Source organism: Ochotona curzoniae, unplaced genomic scaffold (assembly GCF_017591425.1).
Source record: "Ochotona curzoniae isolate NIBS_2020 unplaced genomic scaffold, NIBS_Ocur_1.0 contig_3819, whole genome shotgun sequence".
Lineage (NCBI taxonomy): Eukaryota > Metazoa > Chordata > Mammalia > Lagomorpha > Ochotonidae > Ochotona > Ochotona curzoniae.
The window spans coordinates 7947999-7968953 of record NW_024466004.1 but is presented as its reverse complement, the minus strand read 5'-3'; the positions used below and the strand labels follow the sequence as shown (position 1 = coordinate 7968953).

The window sequence follows — 20955 nt, the reverse complement described above, 5'->3', positions numbered from 1 at the left end:
ACCAAGAGGAGGCCCTTGGCTCTAGGCCATTGCTGCAGCCTCTGCCCCCTCTCTTTGACCCTGTCCTGTCCCGAGGTCCTCCCTTGGCAGCAGGACTGCCACTGGCCAGTGGCAAATAATAAATCATCCACATCCCAACACCAGAATGTTTCAAGTAGAAAATCTACACTAAAAGTTTCCTCCCGCTCCAGGCCCGGAGCTCCCATGCCCCCATCCTTCCCCCAACCCCCAGCCAGCGACAGCATCGGGCTCCAGGAGGGTGGTGACTGTGCTTTGGCTGAAAAACAACCACCGTCCATGTTCCAAGAGTAGTTCTCCCCGCTGAGATCCGGTCAACTTACACTAGTGATCCGACACCTGGCAACACTGCTTCGCACCCATTTCGAGCCATGCGTGGAATAATTTACATCACGGAATGCCAGAGCCAAGAGTTCTGGAGCAGTTGGAAAGGGCAGTTGTGAACGGCAGTTGGACAGAGGAATGAAATCCTGAAGAGATGCCCAGAAATGGGACACGCCCGAAGCAGCCAGACGGGATCATCTCTGCTCAATGTGTGTGTGTGTGTTTCCTGTTAAAACTGCCATCTCCTTTCAGTTCCCTCTAACACCCATTCCAGATTGACTCCTGCCAAGTGGAAGGGCACTCACTTTCCTCGGCAAGCCTCTGACAGGGTAAGTACCCGCCCCCCCGAGTGTGAGACCTTCCTGTTGCTGTAGGAGTTGGCTCAGCTGCTGAATGATCTGGGAAAAAACCGTCCATGTTGAGTGATCCCCAGAGCAGAGGAGGGCGGATAGGTGTGAGTGGAGGGAGAGAAAGGGGGAGGGAGGGAGCTTACCAAAAGATAGCATCCTGAGCTGGCCCTACAGAGAGCAGCTGGTGTGAGATCTGCTTCTGGGGACTCCAACGTGGAGCTACTCAGGGCATGCGTGGGGTACCAGCACATCAGGACTTTTGGGAACTAAAGATGGGATAGGAAGGACAATCAGGAAGGCACACATCAGCCCGATCTCCTGGGACCTCTGTAGGGGTCTTCGGGTAAACCCCATCACTGAACACAGTGGGCTGGCCTCGGCCACACTGCTTGGGTATCTGTGCCTGTCTCCTAGACATTACAATCACACAGAGTAACTAAACCTCTCAAGTGGATAGTATTTCTTTACTTCAACATGAACACTTAAAGGGAGCTCTATGGTAGCCTTGGTAAATTTTAAAGTATTCAGCTTTCTCTGGAACAAATCAGTTAATGATAACGGAAGTGAAAGACAGTCTACATCGAAGACCACCGCCTCTCTGTCAGCCTCCCCCCACACTTTGCACCCTTCATTCCCTTGGTTAACAAGGGATTCACAAATCACCTTGTTGGAGTATCACTACCACTGGTCCTTTCAAGCACAGAGAACATTTACTGTCCCAAAGTTCAAAGTGATAACCACTCCCTAAGCAGCCCAAATAAAAGAGTCATAACACTGAAAAGTCATCAGGCAGCTTCTGATACACTAAACCACACAGGATGGGCAAATGGCTTGATTTCAAAGACTACTCCTTGGAAAGATCCAGCCAGCCTATCCACACAATCAGAAGACCCACAAAGGGGCCTCCTCCTCTAGTAACCCCCTGCCTTCACCCCATAGATTTCCACAAGGCTTCCTTTCCACCCCCAAATGGTTGCAATGGCTAAAGTTCAGCCAATCTGAAGCCAGAAGCCAGAAACTTCTTCCAGGTCTCCCAAGAGGGTGCAGGGTCCCAAGGCTTTGGGCTGTCCTCGACTGCTTTCCCAGGCCACAAGCAGGGAGCTGGACGGGAAGTGGAGCAGCTGGGACATGAACTGGCACCATATGGGATGCCCGAGCTATAGGTAGAGAATTTAGTAGCTGAGCCATCACACTAGTCCCAGCATCTGGTGGTTGTGTGAGTTCTGCTGAGCCCTGCAACAGTTGGGACATCACTGTTCTGGACTCAGCTGCTATTTTAAAATGAGAAAGGCAGAGGCTGGTGTTGTGGGTCAGCAAGCTGATCATCTAGTTGCAACCCTGGCATCCCATAAAGGCACTAGTTCTAGTTCCAGCTGCTCACTTCCCATCCAGCACACTGTTAATGGAGAAGCAGTGGAAGGTGACTCTAGTCACTGGTCTCCTGTACCTATGTGGGAGACTGAGAGGGAAGTTCCTGGCTCCTGGCTTTGGATCGGTCCAGCTCCAGCCACTGGGGACATTTGGGGAGTGAAAGAGCAGAGGGAGGATCTCTCTGTGTGTCTCCTCTTTTTATAACTTTGCCTTTCAAATTAAAAAAAAAAAATCTTAAGAAAAAGTTAGCTGGAAGAAAGGATAACCTTAATGCACAAGGAAATGTCAGAGTATTTTTTTTTAAGATTTATTTATTTTTATTACAAAGCTGGATACACAAGAAAAGGAGAGACAGAGAGGAAGATCTTTCATTCGATGATTCACTCCCCAGGTGACTGCAATGGCCGGAGCTGCGCCGATCCAAAGCCAGGAACCAGGAATCTCTTCTAGGTCTTCCACGTGGCTGTAGGATCCCAAGTCTTTGGACCGTCCTCCACTGCTTTCCCAGGCCACAAGCAGGGAGCTGGATGGGACGCGGGGCCGCCGGGATTAGAACTGGTGCCCATATGGGATCCTGGTATTGCAAGGTGAGGACTTTAGCTGCCAGGCCACTGCACCAGGACTAAGAGAGTAGTTTTTAAACAATGATCTTAGGGTGTGGAAATTCCAAACACATCGCAACCCTTAGAAGTCCTGAAAGACTGGGAAATTCCATACCATAAAACTTCAGACTTCTGGAGTAACATCCTATATCAGAATCTCTGTAGTTGAGTTCCTGCCACTCATGTGGGAGGCATGGAGTGAATTCAAAACTCCTGCCTTTGGTCTGGCCCTTAGCAGCTGTTGTGGAGAGTAAAACCAGCAAATAGAAAATTTCTCTCTCTTTCCCTCTGCACTTCACTCTTTTTGCACCTTTCAAATGAAGTAAATGAACAAATGAGAATCTTAATTCTTAAAATGTTTTTAAAATTCCATATGATGGGGCCCAGTGCGGTAGCGTAGAAACTAAAGTCCTCACCTTGCATGCCCCAGAATCCCATATGGTCTCTGGTTCTAATCCCGGCAACTCTGCTTCCCATCCAGCTCCCTGCTTGAGGCCTGAAAAAGCAGTTGAGGGCAGCCCAAAGCCTTGAGACCCTGCATCCGGGTGGAGACCTGGAAGGTTCTCTGGGCTCCGGGCCTCTGGCTTCAGATTGGCTCAGCTCTGGCCGTTGTGGTCACTTGGGGAGTGAATTATCGACAGAAGATCTTCCTCTCTCTTTATCCTCCTCTCTGTATATCTGACTTTGTAAAAATAAATAAATAAATAAATCTGTAAAAATATCCATATGATGAAAGAAAACTAATTTAAAGATTAAAAAAAAAGTACTTCTTATTTATACTCCAGAGTTTTCCTTTTTGATACATAATAGCTTCTAAATTAAGGAAACAAATTAGTCAGGGTTCTTGAAGAAAATTAGTCTGAATAATCACTTCACAGAAAAGAGAGGACATAGGGCCAGCATGCTGGTATTTCCGGTTGATCTACCACCTGTGGCACTCGCATCCCATTTGGGAGAGAGCTCACTCACTGACTGCTCCCTGCTGGGGGCCTGGGAAAGCAGCGGAGGATGGCTCAAGTCCTTGGCCACCGTACCCTCATGGGAGACCCAGATAAAACTCCTGGCTAAAGATCTGGTGCGTTAGCCTAGTGGCTAATGACCTCGCCTTGCATGTGCTGGAATCCCATAATAGGGGTGCTAGTTTGTGTCCTGGCTGCCTCTCACTTCCCTTCCAGCTCCCTGCTCATGGCATGGGAAAAATACTAGAGGACAGGCCAAAGCCTTGGGGCCCTGTACCTGTCTAGGAGACCTGCAAGAAGCACCTAGCACCTTGGCTTTGGATTATGCCCATTTAGGGAGTACACTAGAGGATGGAAGATCTTTCTTTGTCTGTCTCTCTCTCTCTCTCTGTAAATCTGACTTTCTAATAAAAAAAAAAAAAAAACACCAAAAAACTCCTGGCTTTGGATCAGCTCAGCTTCAACTATTGTAGCCGTTTAGGGAGTGAACCAGTAGACTGATGACTTCTCTCTCCCGTCTCTCCTCTCTGTAAAATATTATCTTTCCAGGGTCCGGTGTGATGACTCAGTGGCTAAATCCTCACTTTGCACACGCCAGGATCCTATAGGGATGCTGTTCATGTCCTGGCTATTCCACCTCCCCTATGCTCCCTGATTGTGGCCTGGGAAAGCAATAGAGGATGGCCCAAAGCTTTGGAATCCCGAATCCACATGGGAGACCCAGAAGAAGTCCTGGCTCCTGGCTTTGGATTGATTCAGCTTCGGCTGTTGCAACCACTTGGGGAGTGAGACAGCGGATGGAAAATCTGTGTCTCATTTCTTTAAATCCGCCTTTCCAATTAAAATAATAAAATCTTTAAAAATAAAAAAACACAAAAATCTGCTTTTCCAATAAAAATAAATAATCCTTAAAAAAATTAAAGATCAGACCAGATGTCTCACATAGCAATTAGGATCCCACGTGGGGCAGAGGGGAGCAGCACAATAGCCTAGTGGCTAAATCCTTGCCTTATATCACCCAGGATCCCCTATGCCACTGGTTCATATCCCAGTTACTCCGTTCCCCATCTGGTTCCCAAAGCCTTGGGACCCTGCACCTGCATGGGAGAAGCTCCTGACTCCTGGTTTTGGATTGGCTCAGCTCTGGCTATTGTAGCTACTTGGGGAGTGAACCATCAGACAGATCTTTCTCTCCTCTATGTATATCTGTCTTCCCAATTTAAAAAAATTCAAAAAATAAGTTTAAAAAAAACCCTACATCCTGTATCACAGTGTCTAAGTTCAATTTCCTGTTCTACTTTTTTTTTTAAAGATTTATTTATTTTGAAAATCAGAGATATTATCCATCTGCTGGCTCACTCTCCAGACGGTCACAATGGTCAGTGCTGGGACAGGCTAAAGCTAGGAGCCTAGAGCTTCTGCTGGGTCTCCCATGTGGGTGGCATGGGTCTAAGTATTTGCACCATCCTCTGTTGCTTTTCCCAGGCTGTTAGGAGGGAGCTGGATTGGAAGTAAGCAGCTGAGAATGATCAGGTTCTCACTTGGGATGCTGGCATCACAGATACCAGCTGTACCAGTTGGGCGACACATCAGCAAGCGGCTTCACTTCTGACTCCAGTTTCTTGCCTGTAAGCACCCAAGATGGCAGCACGATATGACCAAAATATCTGGATCTTTGCCACCTAGGTAGGAGATTTGGATTGAGATCTGGACTCCCTGCTTTGGTCTGACCCCGCCTCTGCTATTATAGGCATTTGGGGAAGATTCTTCTCTGTCTCTGCTTTTCAAATAAAATGGAGGGAAAACGTCAGGAAAGGCATGGCTCCTGAACACATAAAATAATCAACATCACTTACAACAGCAGGAATAGAAATCCAGCCGTTTGGAACTCTCACCTGGGTGGCATGCACTCAAGTACTTGAGCTATCTTTTGCCACTTCCCAGAATGCATACCAGCAGGAAGCTGGGCTGGAAAGCCAAGGAGTGGGACTTGAACATGACAAGGGATGTTTGTGTCCCAAGCGTCAATCCAAATGCTGATCCAAATGCTTGCCTCCCAAGCATTCTTTGACATCAGAATAAACTCATTTTTTTTTACAGTTTTGTTTTTCATCTACTTGAAAGGCAAGGAGAGGTAAAGGGAGAGGAAGTGGGTAAGAGGAGAAGGAGAGAAAAGAGGGTGTGGGTATGGAGAGAAGGAGGGGGAGAGAGATACTCTTTCATCTACAAATTCACTGTCTACAAACGCCTGCAACAACCAGGGATGAGCCAGGCTCAAGCCAGGATACAGGAACTCCACCTGGGTCCCCTATGTGTGTGGCAGGGACTCGACTTGAGCCATCACCTGTTACCTCCTAGAGGTGAATTAGCAGAAAGCTGGCATTGGAAACAGAGCCAGGAGTAGAGCTAGGTACTCCAAGGAAAGATGTGAATACCTCAAGAAGCATCTTTTTAAAAAGCTTATTTATTTTCATTCAATTATTTATTTTATTATTATTTTTTAACAGAGAGAGAGAGCGCTCATCCATCCTCTGGTTCATGCCTTAAATGGCCATAAAGGCCAGAGCTGAGCTGATCCAAAGCTGGGAGCCAAGAGCTTCCAGACTCCCATGTGCAAGAAAGGGCCCAAGGCCTTGGCAATACTTTGCTGCTTTCCCAGGACAAAAAGAGAGTTGGATCACAAGTAGAGCCTCTGGGACACCAACTGGCCACCTATAAGGGATGACAGTGCCGGCCTGTGGAAGATTAGCCTGTTACACCACCTGACAGCCCCACCCACACAGCAGCTTAACTGTTGCAACAGGTGCATGCCCCAAGACGTGTTCTAGGAAGGTCAGCTGTGTGCATCCATTTTGCCTGTCTCAGTCATTACAAGCTAGAAGCAGTGGGAAAAAACTAACTTTGTTGAAGGTCAGAAAGCAGGATTTCAGTTATTTCACAAACTGAAATGGGGTATGTGAGCACAAAAGTTTTTGCTCTGCCTTATCTGTCTCTGTTTTCTTTCTTCTTCTAGAAAACATGGCTTAAAGAAAAAAATGACTAATAAGCCAAAACTTTGATGGAGTCAATCCAACAAGCTGTCCAACCAAGAGTGGGAAACGGCTGACATTTGCTTTAGTTGTATTCATTTGGTAGAGTATCAGCACATGCCGTACTTTCCCAGTGACTTACAATGACCTCTAAAAGGTGCTGAAATCGGCACTGCGAACAACAACTTTTCAGGGGTCCTGAGCCACAGCCACAGCCACAGCCGTTGTCCTCAGAATTTAGTTTCTTGGGCCTGGCGGCATGGCCTAGCAGCTAAAGTCCTCGCCTTGAACGCACCGGGATCCCATATGGGTGCCGGTTCTAATCCTGGCACCTCCACTTCCCATCCAGCTCCCTGCTTGTGGCCTGAGAGAGCAGTCGAGGACGGCCCAAAGCCTTGAGACCCTGCACCTGTGTGGAGATTTGGATCACCGCAGCATTGGTCGTTGTGCTCACATGGGGAGTGAATCATCGGACGGAAGATCTTCCTCTCTGTCTCTCCTCTCTGTATATCTGGCTTTGTAATAAAAATAAATACATCTTTAAAAAAAAGAGAAGAATTTAGTTTCTTGTGCCTAAACTGTGGAAGCTGCATAAACTGTAGCCATTTTCCTGTTTTATTACCTAGGTGCCAGGGTCAGCGTTCTTCGTTTCTTTGAGGAAATCCAGATCCCATGCAGAGGATTTCCTTTAGAAGTTTTTTGTAGTTCTGTGCCACTGGGGATGAATTCTCTCTACTCTCATAATATGCCTTGACTAAGCGTATATTTTGCCTGTTTTTGAAATATAATTTCACTGGGCAAATAGTTCAAGATTGTCAGGCTTTCCCCGACACCTTCAGCTATCTAAATTTACTGCCCAGTTTCTCATTTGCATTATTTCCCAGGATAAGTTGGCTGTTATTCTTCCCTTGTTTCTTTTGTCGTGTGTTCCATTAAAGTTTCCAAACATTTTGTGTTCCTCACCTCCTTCAGGGATCCCAATGACATGTATGCTGTTTGGCTCCCTGCAGTTGTCACAGAGCTTTTTGATTTGTTTTTGCACATTTTTATTTCTTTGCCTTTCATTTAAAATATTTCCTATTGCTATGTCTTTTAGCTCAATAATCTTCTGTTTAGTCGTGTCTAATCTACTGTTGATACTTCCCAATATATTTCCACTGTAGGTTTCATCTCTAGATGTTTTAGTCTGAGTGTTTTAAAACATCTTTCACATCTTATTTAACATGCTCAGTCTTTCCTCTACCTTTTCGGACTTAGCAAAATAGTGGTAACCTTCAATGTTTTTCTCCATTCAGTCTGTCATCCATGTCATTTCTGGGTCAGTTATCTGCTGATTAACTTCATCTGCTTCATTATAAATGATATTTTCCTGCTGGTTTGCATCCCTGGTTATTTTTTAGTAGATGCTGGACATTTGTGTGTATGTGTGTGTGACTTCATTTATTTGTTTGAAAGGCAGAGAGAGAGAGAGAAAGAGAAATCTTCCATCTACTGGTTTACTTCCCACAAATGACTGCTATAGCCAGGCTGAACAAAGCTTAAGCTAGGTTGTTTATCTGAGTCTCCCATGTGAGTGGCAGGGGTCCAAGCACTTGGGCCATTCCCACTGCTTTGTCAGGTGCATTAGCAGGGTTGTATTAGAAGTAGAGCAGCTGGGACGCCAACATCATGGAATGTTGGCATCCCAGGAAGGGGCTTAACCTTGGACATGTGTCAAATGTGAATTTTTTATTAATCAGGTCATTAAAATTTTTTTTCATACAGGTATTTTTGAGCTTTGTATAGGGCACAATGAAGTTGTTTCTATATAGTTTGATCCTATTATTTTTTTTAGATTTTATTTATTTTTATTGGAAAGGCAGGTATACGGAGAGGAGAAGAGACAAAGAAGAAGATCTTCCATCCAGTGATTCACTCCCCAAGTGACCACAATGGCCGGTGCTGTGCCAATCCGAAGCCAGAAGCCAGGACCTTCCTCCAGGTCTCCCACACGGGTGTAGGGTCCCAAGGCCCTGGGCTATCCTCAACTGCTTTTTCAGGCCACAAGCAGGGAGCAGGATGGGAAGTGGATTTGTCAGGACTAGAACTGGTACCCAGCATTTTCAAGGCGAGGACTTTAGCCACTAGGCCACCATGCTGGGCCTACAGCTTGTTTTTAAGTTTTGCCAATCTTTAGGGTTAATTTTGCCCTACCCTGAGGTGACACCCTCCTGAGGACTTCACCTGATTGCCTATGAATTACCAGGATTTTCACACTCTTGCAGGTGGGGACACAAACTGTGCTCTGCCCTGAGGGGTTCCAAGCATCATATCCCTTCTGTCTTTTAGATGTTCTTTACAGAATCTGGATCATTCCCTTTTACTTGAGGAATGACTATCAGCTGAAGACTTCAAGCAGACACTCTGTAGATTTCTAGGAGTTTCTCTCTGTGCAGCTCCTTTCCCAGTGGTACTCTGCCCTGTGAACTTGGGCCTTGTTCACCTCCCGGTCCCATCCCCACAGCTCAGGAAGATGACCAAACTCCCACCAGACCCCCTCCCGTGGTCTGCACACTCTCCTGACAGGAATCGAGGGGAAGGAAGATGCAGCGATCATTTCACTTTATTTTTCCACTCTCGGAAGTCACTGTTCTGTCTGCTTGATATTCCAAATCTGAAAATCATTGTTTCACATCTTTTGTTATTTTTAACTTTTTGTTAAAACATTTATAAGGTAGGAAGGTAAATCACCAGTCCCTCTTAGTGAGTAATGGTCTTATGGTCACTGTTTAAGGCTTTGAAAACCTATTTTAAGATCAAAGAATACCTTATCCTCAGGTCAGTGAAATCGGCAGCATTTCAGAACTATCCGAGCCACTTGAGCAGACCCCTCGGAATATGTACACATTGAGACTCTGGGTTGATAATGAGGTGGTGGTTCCTCATCCCTGGGTACTGGGACACATGGAAAATCATGAGTGGTTTCTACCTTTGCTTCTGCCCTTCCCCCAGGAACAAGAAGAAATAGCAAATTTGGAAGCAATGAATTAACCCAATTTTCCCTAAATCTTGATCCTTCCCACCCTGTTCAACCATGCAATCATCACTAAAAAAATAAAATTAAAAAAAAAAAAAGGTCAAAGAATAGAGACTGGTATTGTGACAGAGCAGGGGGAGCAAACCAGCAGATGGAAGATCTCAGTGACTCCCTGTCTTGCTCTGCAACTGATTTTCAAAATAATTCTTTTTGTTAAAAAAGGTAAAAAATCATTTTTTACATCACAATGTTTTGATTTGAGCCCCCATGCAATGGTTCAATTAGCTAATCCTTTCCTTACAAATGCCACATTCCATATGGGTGTTGGTTCATCCAGAACCCTGCTTGTGGCCTGAGAAAACAGTAAAGAATAGTTCAAAGTCTTGCGACCCTGTGCCTACATGGAAGACCAGGAAGAAGTCCTGGTTCCTGACCTCAGATCAGTTCAGCTCCAGCCATGTGGCCATTTAGGGAGTGAGCCAGTGAATGGAAGATCTTTCTCTCTCTGTAACTCTGTCTTTCCAATAAAAATAAGTATTTGAGCAATAATGCATTGATTTATTTGAAAAGCAGACTGACCAAGAGAAAAAGGTCTTCCATCCATCAGTTCACTCCCCAAATGGCCTCCAAGGCCAAGGCTAAGCCATGCTGAAACCAGGAAACTCCACCCCTGCCAACAATAACAACTGCACTACAGCGCTGGCCCCTAAGAACAGTTGGTATTGATTCCCCAGCCTGAGGTACAGGAGCAGAGATCGTGTTTTCTCCTCTTCCCCCTTTTGTTTTCTATTTTGAACAACAGCTTGAGAACGGGAAAGCTACTTCTTTAATTCTTTAACAAAGTTGTTCCTGCTATGTGCCAGGAGCTGTGTTAGGGCCTGGAAATACCAAATGAGTATAACATAGAATGTAACAACAAACATAAAGACCCTTACTACTTTTGTAGAACTGGCAAAGCAAGGTTGAGAAGTAGTGTTTAAGCCAGCAATCTTCCCCAATGACTTTGGAGCTCAGAAAGTTATGCTACAAGAACAGCAACCCATCCCGTGAGCAGAAAGCATTCTACCTTTACTCCTTTTACTTATTTGTAACTGTTCCAGAGTTAACTTTTGTAATTATAAGACTTCATGGTCTGCCTGTTTGCTACTTTTAAGGCACTTGGCTTCTTTTGGAACAGATACCTGCCACAATCTATTACAATTACAAGGGGAGAAGTGCTGGAGTCCTGGATGGGCAGCCCCAAGCTTCTGCAGGTGAAGGTCACTGGGCTTTTTGTGAAAGAATATGATGTTTTCCTAGATGAAAACATGACACAGTTTCCACAATGATGGCTATCTGCAGTAATTAAGAAGCCGTCAAACTCAACATGATTAGCCCTGAGGTTTTCAGCAATTATTTGAGCAAGGACTTCCTTTTATTACCAGCCAGAGCCTTCTAAGTGGCAAGAAAAGGTGGAACCAGAGGAAGAAGTCTTAAGTTAGGAATTAAAAAAAAATTCTTAAAGTCAAAAAAAGTTGATTGTGAACACAGGCAGCAGATTTCAAAAGCAGGATGTGGAAGTGTTTAAACTGCTTTAATTTCCACTTGAGCAGAGGTGGGGCAGAAGTAAATCTGATACATTAAGCAATCCAGCTGGCCAAAACTGTGCTATAACTTGGTGGGGAGGGCATGGACTAAGCCTAAATGGCTCAGGAACATTGTGAGAAGGCTTTGCAGATGCGGGGGACATGCAGGTGAGAACACTGAATACGGAAGGCACAGGGCCCACTTTGGGCACTAAGATTAACCAACAGTCATCGCTGATCTGCCTCACTCTCCCAGGGCCCTGTTTTCCCATCTCTACATGAATAGACCACATCAGATAATGAGTTGGAGCCAGCACCATGGCATAGCAACTTAATTCTCCACCTGTGGCACTGGCATCCCATATGGGAGTTGGTTTGAGTCCCAGCTGTCCACTTCCTATCCAGCTTCCTGCTAATGGCCTGGGAAAGCAGTACAGGACAGTCCAAAGCCTTGGATCCCTGCACCTGTGTGAGAGACCTGAAAGAAACTCCTGGCTCCTGGCTTCAGACTGACTCAGCTCTGGCTGCTGTGGCCACTTGGGGAGTGAATCAGCAGAGAGATCTTCTCTGTTTCTCTTCCTCTCTGTATATGTAACTTTCCAATAATAATAATAATAATAATAATAATAATAATAACAATAATAAGTTAGGGCCAGGCCCAGCAAGATAGTCTAGTGGCTAAATCCTCCAATTGAATGTGCTGGGATCCCATATGGGTACCGGTTCATGTCCCAGCAGTACCGTTTCACTTCCAGCTCCCTGCTTGTACCCAGTTGAGGATGGGCCAAAACCTTGGGACCCTGCACCTGTGTGGGAGATCAGGAAGAAGCTCTTGACTCCTAGTTTCAGAACAGCTCAGCTCTGGCCATTGCAGTGAACCACCAGATGGAAGATCTTTCTTTCAGTCTCTCCTCTCTAAAATCTGTCTTTCCAATTAGGAAAAAAATATATATTTAAAAAAAAATATTTATTCATTTGACAGAGTTCTACAGAGTAAAAGAGCAAGAGCAAGAGACAGAGAGATCTTCCATTCACAGTTTCACTTCCTAAATGGAGGCAACAACTGGAGCTGGGGTGGTATGAAGCCAGGGCCTAAGGACTTGGGCCATCCTTTGCTTCTTTTCAAGGCAAATTAGTAAGGAGCAGGATCAAAAGGGGAACAGCCATGACTTAAACTAGCATTCATGTTGGGATGCAAGTGTCCCAGGGAGCAGCTTAACTCACTATACCACTTGCCAGGCTCATGTGTAGTTTTTTGAAACATTTGGGAGCTGGCACTGTGGTACGGTATACTAAGCCTCCACTTGCAGTGCTGACATCCCATATGGGCACCAGTTCTTGTCCTGGCTATTCCACTTCCAACCCAGCTCCCTACTTATGACTTGGGAAAGCAGCAGAAGAGGGTTCAAGGACTTGGGTCCCCGCACCCCTGTGGGAAACCAGGATGAAACACCTGCCTCCCTCCACTCTATAACTCTGTCTTTCCAACGAAAATAAATAAATAAATAAAAATATGCTTATTAAGATTTATTAATTTTTATTGAAAAGGCAGAGTTATAGAGAGGAGAGGTAGATCTTACACCCACTGTTTCACTCCCCAAGTTGCCGCAATGGCTGAAATTGAGCCAATTCAAAGTGAGGAGCCTCTTCCGTGTGTCTTATGTGGGTGTAGGGTCCCAAGGCGTTGGGCCCTCCTCCACAGCCTTCTCAGGTCACAAGCAGGGAGCTGGATGTGGAGTGGCACAGCCAGGATATGAACTAATGCCGATATGGGATCCTGACATGTGCAAGGTGAGGATTTAGCCACTGAGTCATCGTACCAAGCCAAATAAAGTAAATTTTTAAAAAGAGAGACTAACAAATTTCCACTTCAAAATTTCCGTGTTATTTTTTTTTTTTTTAATATTTGAGAGGTAGACTGACAGGCAGACATTTGAAAAACAGATAGACCTTATGCACAACTGTTCCCAACAGTCAGAGCTAAGCCAGGCCAGGAACCAAGAACTACATCTGGCTCTCCCACATGGGTGGTGGGTGCCACTACTTGAGCCATCACCATTGCCCCCGGATGAGGGCCACACTTGCTACTTTCTTACACTAAAAATAATCAGAGAACCAGCTCTTAATCACAAGTGGGCTTGAGACACAAAAGGAAACACTATCAGCATGGGAAACAGGTGTCTAAGCAGAAGAGCCTGGCCACATTATCAGCTGACAGCACAGCAGGGAAGATGCTGGGGACAGCAAAGCCAAAGCAAAGGAATGGGGCTGGGCACCATAGCCAAGCAACTAGATTCCTTGCCTTGCATATGCCTTGCATATGTCCTGGCTGCTCCTCTTCCTATCCAGCTCCCTGCTGTTGACCTGGGAAGGCTGTGGAGGAGGGCCCAAAGCCTCGGGACCCTGTACCCATGTGGGAGACCCCAGAAGAAGTTCCTGGTATCTGGCTTCAGATTGGCTCAGCTCCCGTTGCAGCCACATGAGGAGTGAATCAGCGGACAGATCTTTCTTTCTGTATCTCCTCTCTGTAACTCTGCCTTTCCAATAAAAATAAATCTTAAAAAGAAAAAAAAAAAAAAAAAGAGGGAGTTCAAAGCAAGTCGTCACCACAAAAACCAGAGCTGCAAACAGGAATTGCTCCAGTGCTTCTGATTTCTAGTTTCATTCAGAAAATATATATCCTTTCTCTAATGAAATGGATACCTCTATTGTTTTCTTAGGTCAAGGGAATTTATTTTAGAGAACATTTTAAATGAAGTCAAAGCAACTATCCTAATTTTTTCTACTTTTAAAACAACAGGATCAAGTGTGGTAGCCTAGTGGATAAGGCCCTCGTCTTAAACACGCCAGGATCTCATACGATGCTAGTTCTAGGTGCTAGTTCTATCTGGTGGCCCCGCTTCCCATCCAGCTCCCTGTTTGTGACCTGGGAAAGCAGTCGAGGACGGCCCAAAGCCTTGGAACCCTGCATCTATGTGGGAGACCAGTAAGACATTCCTGGCTCCAGACTTCAGATTGGATCGGCTCTGGCCATTGTGGACTGACTTTCCAATAAAAATAAATAACTCTTAAGATGCATTAAAATACAGTAAGGTGAAATTATTAAACTCTAAACTATCTAATCTTTCCTAACATTTGGTAGGACACTATTGTTCAGTATTCATATAGTTCGTATATACTACTGTCCCTATGTATGCTTAAAAATATTTGGAATTGGCAATCATTCTTAACAACACATTTTTTTCTCTCTTTGAGCATTAGTATTAGCAATCTAGTTGAAGTTATTAGGCAACTCTCACTGCTTTCTGTCAATGAGTAACATTCCAAATATTTTGGTTTTATTGCACATTCCAAGAAAAACAAACTCTGCAAAAACAGCTACAGATATTAACAAACAAAATTCCATTTTACAGAGTCAGTGATATTACTACATGAGAGGCTGCTGAGAATTTCCTTTTATAAAGGCAGATGCTAAAGAAAAATGTGTGGGCAAAATCAATTCTTTAAAAAGATTTATTTTATTTTTACTGGAAAGTCAGATTTGCAGAGAAGGAGACAGAGAGGAAGCTCTTTCATCCAATGATTCATTCCCCAAGTGACCACAATGGTCAGTGCTGCACCGATCCGGAGCCAGGAGCCAGGAGCTTCTTATGGGTCTCCCTCGTGAGTACAGGGTCCTAACGCTTTGGGCCACCCTCAACTGCTTTCCCAGGCACAAGCAGGGAGTTAGATAGGAAGTGGGGTTTCTGGGATTAGAACCAGCATCTGTATGGGATCCCGGCATGCAAGGAGAGGATTTTACCTGCTAGGCTACTGTACTGGGTCCCAAAATCAATTTTTTAAGGAGGAAAAATTGAACAAAAGCATATTTTTTGAATCTTAAAAATAACTTAAGGATGGGGGATGGCTGGGGTTGTGGTGCATCAGGCTAAGCCACCATTCGCAAAACCAGCACACTGCATCAGACTGACAGTTTGAGCAGTGGCTGCTCCAGTTCCAGTCTACCTTCCGGGGAATACCACCAGAGGGGTTAGTGCGTGGGCTAGTGGGTTAAGCAGCCAGCCTCCTATTTGGGCACCCTGTTAATGTACCTGGGAAAGCAGTGGGTGATGGTAGAAGTGGTTGAGGCCCTGTGTCTCCCATAGAAGACCTGAAAGAGGCTTCTGGCTTTGGCCTGGCCCAGCCCTGCAGTCATTTGGAGAGTGAACCAGCAGATGGAAGACTTCTCTGTCTCTGCTTCTGCCTCTCCCCTTCTGTAACTCTGCCTTGCAGAAAAACAATACAGCCTTAAAAAGAAAATGCCACCGGGCAAGGCAGCAGTAGATGACTCAGGTATCTGGACCCCTGCCACTCACATGGAAAACCAGGATGTAATTCCTGCCTCCTGGCTTCAGTCTAGCCCAACCTGGCTGGTGTGGCCATTTGAACACTGAGTCAGTGGATAAAAGATCTCTGTCTTTCCCCCTCCCTCTGTGACCCTGCATTTCCAATAAATAGTCTATTTTAAAAATGCTTTAAGGGGTGGGCATTTCCTGTGGCAAGTGAACGCTGGTTGAATCAAGCACACTCCCTACCATAGTGCCTTGCCTGACTCGGGTCCCAGCTCCCCTGCTGCTAATCCAGCTTCCTGCTAATGCACATCTCAGGATGCAGCAGGAGATGATGGCTCAAGTACCTGGGTCCTGTTGCCCACGTGGGAGACACAGGTAGCGTTTTGGGTTCCTGGCTTTGACTTGGCCTATTCCTGTGGATGGAGGATTTTCACTCTCTACCTTTCTAATAAAAAGTAAAGCAGAGTAGAAAGTTGCAACCATTTAAGAACACTGACAAACACAGATGCAGCATATTATTCTAAGCAAGATTTCATAATGGGTGCTAACAAAGATTTTTAAAAAGTGGAATCTCATCCCACTTTAAGAGACATACTTGTTTATTTAGCATGAAATAGTCTTTACTTTTTTTAACTTTTTAAAAATATAGATTGACACACAGAAAGAGAAAGCGGCACACAGAGATCTTCATTTGCTGGTTGCAGTCAAATGGCAGCAGAGCTGTAGTCAGCCATGATGAAGACAGGAGACAACAACTCCTTCCAATCTCCCATGTGGGTGGCAGGAGAGTCTGCCCTTCCCATGTGCCTTAGCACGAAGCTGGATCTCAAGTGGAGTTGCCAGGACTTGAAGCAGCACTCTGATGGAAATGCTCACGTACAAGCTGTTGAACTCACTGTGCCACAATGCTGGCTGTAGGAAATTTCATAAATCCCAAGATATGCTATGTAAATTGTAACTCATAACTCATTTCCGTGAAAAACTATTATATATAAAACTGGCTGAGGAAGATGGAAATGTTCTGGAAAGGATGGGAGTGATGATTACACAACAATGTTATTGAACTTACTACACACACACACACACACACATACACACACGCGCGCACACGCAAAAGGAATACTGTGTGCTAGCACAGTAGCTAACCCTCTGCACCAGCATCCCATATGGTGCTGGTTCATGTTCCACCTGTACCACTTCTGATCCAGCTCCCTGTCTACTGCTTGGGAAAGCAGCAGAGGATGACTCAAGTCTTTGGGTCACCTGCACTTACATGGCAGACCTGGAAGGAGCTCCTGGCTTTGGATCAACTCTGGTCATTGTGGTCACTTGGAGAGTGAACCAGCAGATGGAAGATTTTTTCTCTGTCTTTTCTCCCTTCTCTCTCCACAAATCTGCCTCACAGACAAGCATGCATGAATCTTAAAAAAACCCAAAAACTATATACCTAAAATGGTAAATTCTGTTATGTATATTTAACCACAATGAAAATAGAATAAAACATCTGTAAATATTTCAATTAAAAATTAAAAAGACCACAGGAACTTACCTGAATATAACTAGGCATATGCATCTTTAACTAAAACATATATATCTGGGGACAGACATTTGTCACAGTAGTTTAATCATAGCTTCAGAGTCTACATCCCATAATGAGCTACCTGGTTCAAGTCCAGACTGCTGCTAATACATATCCTGGAAGACAGCAGGGGACATCCTAAGGACTTGGGTGCCTGTCACCCATGTGGGAGACCTGGTTGTGACTTGTCCTGCCAATGGCTGTTGTGGGTAACTGGGGAGCAAACCAGCACATGGAAGATTTCCCTGCATGTGTCTTTCAGCCTCTTGTTTTCTTCATCTTTTGGCCTCTTACAGAAAATGAAAGCAAACAAATCTAATAATCTATTTCTGGAGAAGTTTTTTTTTTTTTCCCTTCAAAGAAAAGAAAGGGAACCAGGAGCCAGGACCTTCTTTCAGGTCTCCCATTCAGGTACAGGATCCCAAGGCTTTGAGTTATCCTCCATTGCTTTCCCAGTCCACAGGTAGGGAGCTGGATGGGAAAAGGAGCAGCCGGGACATGAACCAGTGCCCATATGGGATGTTGGCACTGGCAGGTAGAGGATTAGCCAGTTGAACCATCATGCTGGTCCTAAAAAATATTTCTGAAAATATTTTTTAAGTTCTAATCGCTTCTCAGCCTTTTGGCTAAGATCAAGTGTATTTTAAGTTCTATTTTTGTTTATTTGAAAGGTAGAGAGCCAGGGAAAGTAACAGAGACAGACACAGAGAGTGCTCCCATCTTCTAGTTCTCCCCACAAATGTCCTCAACAACCAGGGCTGGGCCAGGATGAAGCCAGGAAGGAGCTGGAACTCCATCCCGGTCTCCCATGTGGGCGGCAGGGTCACCTGCTGCCTCTGAGGCTTTGCTGGCAGGAAGCAGAATATGTGGGACTTGTACTGGGCACTCTGGTGCGGGATACAGGTATCTCAAGCAGAGTAGTGTGTTAAGCCTTGTAATGAACACCTGCCCCAAAACAAGGGTTCTCCACACTGTCCGTGCCTTCGCCTGGTGAGGCCTTTGGGTCTCTTCTCAGAATAAAACACTTTGAGTTGCAGAACATCTATGGGATTCACAGAAATACATGTAAGTTTTTAAAACTGTAATTTAGTTATAAATGTGATTTTCATCAATGCATTGAAATATAAGCTTTAGCAGTGAGTCTAATAATGATAATCATATGGAAGATGGTAATCTTGCAAGATAGCTGCAAGTTGAAAGTGCTTTAACAGCATTTCTACTCAGCAACAAATTCCTGGGGACTGTTATTCTGAGTTTTTGCCATGACTCGTAAGCACAGGACTTGCTAAATTTCAGCTTGGAGTTTACTGAAAATGAAGATCCCTGTCTTTCTTTGCAACCTGAGGTCATAGGTCCCCTGCTGCCCCTCAATTTTCTCCAAAGGACCTCTCACAATCAGTTATGAAGCCCTGCTGGAGTACAGGGCGTTTGTTGAATCGGCGAAGAGAACAAGCAATACCCAAACTGAGCATGATGGGACACTAAACATCTGTGTTGGCTTCAGTGTTCGCCCCTCCCACACCCCAACTCACAAAGGAGTTAGGAGCCTTAAGTTTTAGGTTAATGACACCAAGAGGATGAAACCTCAAGCCAGGAACATTGTGCAGTCAGAAGGTGGGGCCTTTGAGAAGTGGCTAGGTAGGATTACGTCATGAGGGAAGAAGCCCTGTGATGGAACCCTGGTGATGGCTCTGAGGAGAGAGATGGCACAGCTGTGGGCACACTCTGTTGTGTGAAGCATGGTGTCACCCCAGGATGCTGCCAGCAAGAACACCATCCCAGAGGCTGAGACCCATGGGGCCTGCTCCATTGTGCACCGTGCACCTCTGAAACTGTGAGCCCGCATTAAACCTCTGTCCTTATGTATCAAGTTAACATGTCTCAGGTGCTTAAGTCTTTTATGACCAAACAGCAGATGGAGGCACAGAAACTGGGCAACAAGAGGAGGATGAGGAGGACGCGTTTGGAGGGGCAGGCGAGAGAAAGCTGGGAAGGTGCTGTCAGCGGGTTCTGACGAAGGTCAGACAGAACTGAGACTTCTTAGAGACTGGATTCATTGGTTGGGACCAAAATGCTGATGCTGGTGCAACACTATTTTTAATAAGTAAATCCAGTAGGATAGACTTGTAGGTTTTTAAAATTAAGGCTAATTTTTAATCTTTTAATATTTTTTAGAAAGATTTATTTATTTGTATTGGAAAGTCAGATACACAGAGGCAAGGAGAGACAGAGAAGATCTTCTCTCAGCTGGTTCATTCCCCAGGTAGCTGCAATGGCTGCAGCTGCACCAATCCGAAGCCAGGAGCCAGGAGCCTCTTCAGGGTCTCCCAAATGAGTGCAGGGTCCCAAGTCTTTTGGACAGTCCTCAACTGCTTTCCCAGGTCACAAGCAGGGAGCTGGATGGGAAGCAGGGCTGCTGGGATACAAACCGGCACCCGTTTGGGATCCTAGCATGTGCAAGGCAAGGATGTTAGCCACTAGGCTACTGTGCCAGGCCCAAAATAAGGCTAATTTTGTCTTACTTGACCATGTTTCCATAGTTTTGCCTTAAGAAGGTCTTAATTTCCTCTTCAAATATTCATAGTCTTATATTTTTCCCTATAGTAAAATTATTTTTCTATGAGTTCATTGGTAAACTTTTTTCTTTTTTCTTTAAGCAATTGAGTATTTTGACATTTAAAAAAATATTCTATTTATTTGGAAGGCAGAGTTAGAGAGAGAGATCTTCCCCCTGCTGACCACAAAGCTGTAGCTGAGCCAGGCTAAAGCCAAGAGCTTGGAACTCCATCCAGGTATCTATTGGATTGGAAATGGAGTAGCTAGGAACCCGTAGGAACCCATAGTGTTGGGGGCGCTGACCATTTCCTGCCCTGTGATTGGCCCTTTGCCCTGATTGGTGTGCCTTGGTTATCTTTAAGCTGATTGGACAAGTTTGACATATAAGCCAGGGGCTTGGCGGGGGAGGGGCTGGAGCATAACGGTCATAACGGTCATAATGGTTCACAACGGAATATCGGAATAAAGTGCCTTGGAGACTCTCTCAAGTGTCAGGGGATACATAGTGCCATAAGATTTTCTTACAATTTTTGTTACAATTTTTGTTAACTATCGTCTAAACATTTGTTTTATAATAGAGGTTTAATGGAAAGGCAAGGCATGTACATCTGAAATTATTTTCCAAACTGCAGAAAGCATTATCAATGTGCATGAAAATAAACATATATTATGATGGATATTCATAGCAGTACTAATTAAGGCCTTTTAGCTATTAACATACACAAAGTGATAAAAAAAAATTCTACTAACAGCTCACATCTACTAAGTACCTTCTTTCTGCAGGCACTTCACACAATTCCTAATCCTTCCATCAGTCTTGCCGGGCACGCAGTTTCACGCCTGCTTTTATGGAAAATGCAAAACACATGTTCACCACAGCCAAGCTGGTAAGCAGCAAGGATTCTAATTCCTGCTCTTTACTTCTGTGGTGGCAACATTAGGATTTGTGGAATAGGAGTTTAATTTCTGTAAACATTTCCCAGGGCAAAAGATAGTAACTGAGAATCCCAAAACACTTCATCACATAGTAAAATCAAAACTATCAACCAAAATTTCACAAATTTTGGACCCAGCACATTGGCTCAACTGGCTAATCAATCCTTCACTCCCAAATGCTGCGATCTCATATGGATGTCAGTTTCTGTCCTGGCTGCTCCATTGCCCAGGTTATGGTTATTGCTTGTAACCTGGGAAAGCAGTATAGGACGGCCCAAAGCCTTGGGACCCTGCACCTACTTGGGAGACCTGTAAGACG

General features: G+C 44.9%; 1 protein-coding gene across 2 annotated transcripts in view; it reads right to left on the bottom strand.

Annotated features, from left to right (window-relative positions):
- The window catches only part of BICRAL (BRD4 interacting chromatin remodeling complex associated protein like), a 74744-nt gene that overhangs the window by 36662 nt on the left and 17127 nt on the right, over window positions 1-20955 (bottom strand). The window contains exon 1 of one of the 2 annotated variants that reach the window (XM_040983386.1): window positions 836-1688. The exons of the other annotated variant lie outside the window; for it this stretch is intronic. Coding sequence (XP_040839320.1) covers window positions 836-848 — 13 coding nt within the window. The 5' untranslated portion in view covers window positions 849-1688. Of the gene's footprint in view, window positions 1-835; window positions 1689-20955 lie in introns of those variants that run through there. 2 annotated transcript variants of the gene reach the window in all.